This window comes from Python bivittatus, unplaced genomic scaffold, assembly GCF_059951505.1.
Source record: "Python bivittatus isolate LINGU-HERP-01145 unplaced genomic scaffold, Pbiv_v1 ctg000980_np1212, whole genome shotgun sequence".
NCBI classification, from domain to species: domain Eukaryota; kingdom Metazoa; phylum Chordata; class Lepidosauria; order Squamata; family Pythonidae; genus Python; species Python bivittatus.
Genome location: NW_028277125.1, coordinates 41,365,718 through 41,372,208, shown reverse-complemented (window position 1 = coordinate 41,372,208; position 6,491 = coordinate 41,365,718). Strand labels below are relative to the sequence as shown.

Sequence of the window (6,491 nt, the reverse complement as noted above, 5' to 3'; positions counted from 1 at the left end):
AAAGCCCTGGCCTTAATTTGAATAACAGCCCACCCAATCAGATTTGGTGCATAGTGTTGTGATGTTGCCATCTCTTACTGTGATGCAATTATTTTAATTAATAATTCCAGCCTGAGATCATGTAAAGGTAAGAAAACAATGGTTCTGTGGTTATGAAAAGCAAATGGTAGCCAGCAGTATAAGAAAATTATAAGGAGACTTGGGAAAAGAATTACAGTATTTACAAATTACTGTTGCAGGTCACTTTCTGGTTTGTAATGTATAATACAGGTAGTCCTGAGTTTAAGAACGAGTTCTGTTCCCAAGGTCTGTCCTTAAGTTGAATCTGTACGTAAAACGGAACAGTATTATTGTATAACACTGTATAAGTAGTATTGTGTAATGAATTCAAACCATTCTATATTTAACTTGAATCACTGTGTATTTAACTCAGATTTTGCTACAACAGAATCTGTTCCTAACTATGGGTCTGTAACTCTGGCATTCTTAACCTGGGGACTCCCTGTACAGTGGTAATGAGTGTGCCATTGGAGGACCTCAAGGACAAGGTTAGATATAGGCCATCATGGAGAAAATCCATTGATGTGCTTGACTGATTAGGTGCCATCAAGGCAGTAAGTCAAAATCTTTAATAACAAAATATTTCTGTAAATACAACTCTTACTGTAAATGCTGAGGCAGAAAGGCAGTTGATAGTTGTGATTCTATTTTAATAGCTCATTTGGCTAGATCTTGCCCCACATGTCCTTAAAATTATCTGAATAGATGATGATTCATGTTTTTATGACAAGAGGCCAAGGAGAGTAAGCTAGCCTAACTTTTATTCAGTCTAAGCTAGAACTAAATGAAGATGCAGACAAGAGATTGTGGTGTCTGCATAAGGCTACTCTTTTCTAGCAGTGTGTTGGGGCAGGAATCCAGTAGACAATGCTGTAAATCACCCAAATACATATTACAAAAATGCCTATCAACAAGTATAGCCTTCCAGAGAAATTGAACACTGAGTAAGTCCTGTTTTCACTGCTTATGAGATGCACATTTACCACCAGGATTTTCCCAGAAATATCCTTTTTGTTTTAAACACAGAAATAAGGAGAATATTTGATGCAATCCACTGAAATAAAATCAACAGGCTTTCTTTTCAGAATCAAGAATCTACAATCCAATGCCTTAGACTGTCTTTTCTGGCTGGAATGAAAGCCTTAGTTATGTGAGGGACCAGGATCCCTTGCTAGATTATATCACTGATCCTTAACCAATGAACAATTTGTGTCAGCCATTATATGATGAAAGGACAAACTCAAATGAACATTAAAGTGTAGTACGTTGGCTTACCCAGGTGAAAATATCAGAATCCTGAAAGCAGATGACATTATTAGATACCCTGGGCCCCAGGAACCATGTCCTGTTAAGTCTCTCAGGAAGTTCAAAAATATGAACTGGAATTCATGAAACAACAACTAATGATCATAAGCTCAGCACTTTGGGCTATTTTCTCTTTTTCCAGATATATTATGAAATCAAGAATGTGATTGTGCTAGTCTAAATGATGCAGTGATGGGTACCTTGCAACATTCAGACATCCAAGTTTGATTATGTGACTACTTTCCCACTATGAGCTAGAAAGTAGCATCATTGTAAGAATAGGAGCTTTTTTATTAGTTTATTTCCCACATAATAGACCAAATGGTTTGGTTTTGGCTCAAGTTGCATAAATCCAAACATGCTAAGCCACAGTTTGTTAAATTATGGCTTAGCATGTAATAATAACCCATAAAGTGGTGGTTTCTGTTTAGATTATATATCATACTACACTCAAAATGAACAAATTACATTATGTATGATTCAGTCCGTAGCAGAACTAAAAAAAAAAAAGAAGCTGAATAGCTACAGCAGGTGAACATGAATCTCAATGCAGATAAGTATTTGGGGAGGTATACCTCACAAGTCTTGATGTTATCAACAATGTATCTTAATTATTTTTAGTCACAAGCATGGAGAGAAGCCAGGTTTTATTCATCAGGCACTTGGAGTTGGAGACTTAGAAAAACCACTTGTGATGATCTCATATACTGTATTATAAGGATTAAGGATGGGAATACAACATTGTAGTACAGCTTTTTTCTCTCTCTGAGCTTTTAGAGTGGAGAACATTCAATAAGGCTCTTTTGTATCTCTAAACAAAGTATGGTTGCTAGGATGGCTGGGAGTGTGTAATCCAAAATCCAAGATGTGATACTCTAAAGTATCCAATTCAGGATTTCTTGAAATATTTTTCCTCTTCTAATTTGAAATGTGGAATCTGAAAAAGAAGAGTAAAAGACCACTTTCTCCATTGGAAAAAAAGTACTGAGAACTGCTGCTTAAGAAAATGTGTGAAAAGCTGCAACTTCGTCAGACACAGAAAATCATGCCACTGATCTGAATTAAAATCCCGATTTTAACAGTGAAATTCGCCATAACTTGGCTATGAACAACAATGAACATGATTAGCTATATTGACATTTTTTCCCCCTAATAAACTACCCCTTGACTGTGGATACAAAAATTGAATATGGATCTTTACTATTATCCTTAAGACCAAACATACACTTTGTTTATTTTAGTTTGTTTTTTGTTCTATTTTTTAAATACTCTGTGCATTCTTTATCTCAAGTATAAAGCAAATTACATTTACCAACTTTAAGCTACTCTACTTTATGTGGCATTTTAAGGATAAACATGCCTTGAACTTCTTAAATGGAAACAGATACATATCTAATGAAATGCTTCCAAGTTCTTTGTTTATAATTATGCATGTCATTAAATACAATTATTAAGCTTTAATGGTTTCAGGCAGTTATTTTTTTTTTCTCTCCAGTCCTGCCACTCCCCATAAATCGGTGGGCATTATACACACCATTTATTTTGAATTGTACCGTTAGGATTCTTGTATAGTTCTTATAGGACTCTTAATTCATTTGCATTTCTCTCATACTGGCAAAGCACATTAAATACTGTTTCTCTGATGACTATAGCAACAAATCAATTCTTTACAGCAAGATCAGAAACAGATTTTCTTTATATACAAGAACATTATATTTACAACAATCACCTGCAAAATATGTACATACAAGAGATGCTTTCACGATAATGACAGTATAAATTAAATAATAAATAGCATGTCATATTCTTAAGGCACAATACCTTCTTCCCAAGACTGTACAGGACTTAAATGCTTCCCTACACTTTTGTCTGATCACTGGAATAGTTATAATTCCCCTGAAGAACAGTTATCACGGTTAACAATACACACATCAAATGACTTATAAAAACAACTTTCTTCTTTTTACATCACAAATATCTGTTAAGATACAAGTTTTGTGTAAACAGTCTTTAATTTACCACTCATACTATATTCACTTTTAAATAATACTCAGAAATAATTTTAAAATAATATAGGTGTTAGAGGTTTTCAAGGGACAACCAGCAATGAGTGCCTTTTTAGTTCCTATCAGAGATATAAAATCTAGTGGGATTTGTACTTCTTGAGCAACCATTGACCAAAAGTGTGAATAATTTCACTAGATTTAATCTTGGCTGCAATCCTATGCACACCTAGGGAAGAGGATTTATTTCTGAAGTAACCAGGCCTGGGAGTGTGCTGCACACTACTGTAGTTGCCAAATATCTGGAGTGAATGCAAAAGTGGTATTTCAGGAGCAAAAAAGTAACCAGATTAAAACAAAACAAAACAAATTGACTATATCCAGTTAACTCTCCTTGTCAATACCTTTGATACATAGAACTAGGGGCAGGACAATTCTCTCATCTGCAGCTTTTGCTGTGTCCTTAAAATCTTGCTGTTAAACATTGTGGACTTTCTGGAACAACTGTGGGTGAGTACAGGGCTTTGATTGCAAACTGTATTTTGCAGAAAGGACTGTTTACTTAGATTCTTATTTAAAAACTAAAAAATATTGGGACACCCAGGACAAAATGTCTTACTTCTTGCAGGGAACGGACCTGCATATCACTACCAAGACTGCAATTTTTATTTCATAGGCCATTTCAAAGAGGATAAACTATCTAGAACAGATTGGGACTGACTGCATGGGTGATGATTTATTATGAATATGTCCTACTGTTTTTTTTCGGTATTGGTTTTATGGTTTTTTGATATCATGAGATGACTAATCAATACATTTTTTATTGGTGGTGGTGGTGAGTACAGAGGATTTTATTCACAACTGAAATCTTAATTTTTGTTCATGTTGCATATTATTAAAATACAATCTCTTATTTCCAAAAGATTGGCACTTTCCGGGGTAAATTCTTTTACTTATATTCCACACATGTCCTCTGAAATTTAATGGACCAATACAAATGTTACCAGGTAACATTTCAGTGAAGTGCCAAGAAACATTAGCTCGAGGAATCCAACAATGTATATTTGCCCTCAAAACAGAACACTTTATGCTTTTTTATAAAATAAAAAAAATAGAATAAAAGTAAAAGCTTTAAATTGCCAAGATGAAAGCTATAGTATATCATGGCAGTTTTAAACATTTCTTTACTTCTTTAGAAGGAATTTTTTTTTTCAAATAAATGATACCTTACTAGACACCCCAATAACACATTTTGCCAGCCTGATGCAGCTTATTGTTCATGAAATTTGGGATTCAGGACTTCCACTTTGCAGAAAGGAATTTAAGTATCTAAGTCAACAAAAAAAGAGGCCAAGATAGCAATTATTCTTACTTATTAATACGCTGGGATTTGTTAAAGGTGTACTGTAATACAAGTTTAAAAAGCTAATTTCTTATGAGAACTCAGATTATGACAGAACTCTTTGCCAATGCAGATCTTTAAAGAGTGATGACTTTAAAGGCTGATTCAAAAGAGTAGATGAAAGTTACTCTCTTCAGGATAAGATTAATTTAGTCAAGCATCCCTGATTTCACACGATTTCTAAGAGAAACACATAGCTAGTGCTACAATTCTTCCATGGTTAAAGTTTAGAATTCATCCCTTTTTACTGCATCTTTTTTTCTAAAATTATATGTTGATTTTACTCCCTGAGGTGTTCACCAGGAAATGGAAGAGATTGCCATATGTTTATCACCAATGATAAAGTGCTATTTGTGACATGTTTTCATTAGAATCATAGCAAGTATTTTAAAAAAATCTGGAGAATTAACTTTCTGGTGAATATGCACTGAACAACAATATTATTAAGAATCAGCATATTCAGCTGTCTTGGAGCACTTCTGGGATCTTCCCATGTTTCTCCAGGAACTGATGTTTTAAGCAAAAATATTAGCATCCATGAGTATTACACTGCAGAACCAGAAAAGAACAAGGCAGATTTAGACAAATAGTTATATGCATTTCTGACACCAAGAAAGACTGCCAGTAAAATGCATGATAAAAGAATCTCTTCCTAATTTAAATCCTATGGTAGTTATTACAAAGACTACGTATTAACTGTATAATATAATCGGTAAATTAATTTTTTAAAGTTTTCCTAAGTAGTAGACTTACAAATGCCCTTTTTTCCTTCTCAATATCTAATTTTATAATTGTGCATGCTTGAAAAACAAGTGTTTCCATGACTCTTAATATCTGTCACAATTCTCAGATCATAAAGTCCTTAACATTGATTTCAATGACTTAACTCTCCCTCAAAAGTTGTGGATCCACAGGCTGGTTTACTGATCTTGGCTGAAGGGAATCAGAGGGGGATGCTTTGCATCAAGAGTATCCAAGTTTGAGTAAAGGTATGGACATTGGGATTGAGGAAGCCAAGTAACACCAACTTTGAATGCAAGGTGTGACTTGAGTAGATTGCACTCTATGCCACATCAAAATGGTAGCACCATGAAAAGCTGGATATGAGCTCTGAACACTGATATTATTTGGCTGTTCCACAGGGACAATGTTCTGGGCATATAGGCCCTGTCAGCTTTCAACTGTGCAGAAATCAAGGGGAATGGTAGAAACAGGCTCCAAAAACAATAGCTAAGCTTCGGTGACAGGAATATTCTTGCTCAGTTCCTTGATCCCATGTAATATCCTCTTCATGTGACCCACTTTGGTCACTCCGAGATCCTGAAAAAAACATAAGAATAAGCTTTGACCATGAAAAACATTAGCCAACTGTAGAATATATATTAGTTGAATCCTCTTAAAAATTAAATGAGAAAAAAGCAGAAGCATCTCAGAGACCAAATGATAAAGCCACAGAGCTGGAGAAAACAACATATATTATGGAATATGAACTAGATAGTAATTCAGAAACACAAATTTACCAGCCAGGAAAACTGCACAGGAACAAAACTAGGAATACAAAAAGCTTAATTCAAAAAGTGATCAAGGGATACACATGAAAAGTATTACATATAAATGATCCATGAAAACATCCAATTTCATGGAGTCCTTGAGGTTCTCTGAGCTTGGTTCTTTTCTTGCAAACATTTCGTTACGTTTCATTATGTTTGCAAGAAAAGAAC

At 34.5% G+C, this 6,491-nt stretch overlaps 1 protein-coding gene across 7 annotated transcripts in view; it reads right to left on the bottom strand.

The window, feature by feature from the left end:
* Positions 1–3,043: 3,043 nt before the first annotated feature.
* The window catches only part of DGKD (diacylglycerol kinase delta), an 82,336-nt gene continuing 78,888 nt past the window's right edge, over positions 3,044–6,491 (bottom strand). For all 7 annotated transcript variants that reach the window (XM_088132533.1, XM_088132534.1, XM_088132537.1 and 4 more), the window contains one exon: positions 3,044–6,090. In XM_088132533.1, coding sequence (XP_087988659.1) covers positions 6,001–6,090 — 90 coding nt within the window. In that variant the 3' untranslated portion in view covers positions 3,044–6,000. The remainder of the gene's footprint in view (positions 6,091–6,491) is intronic.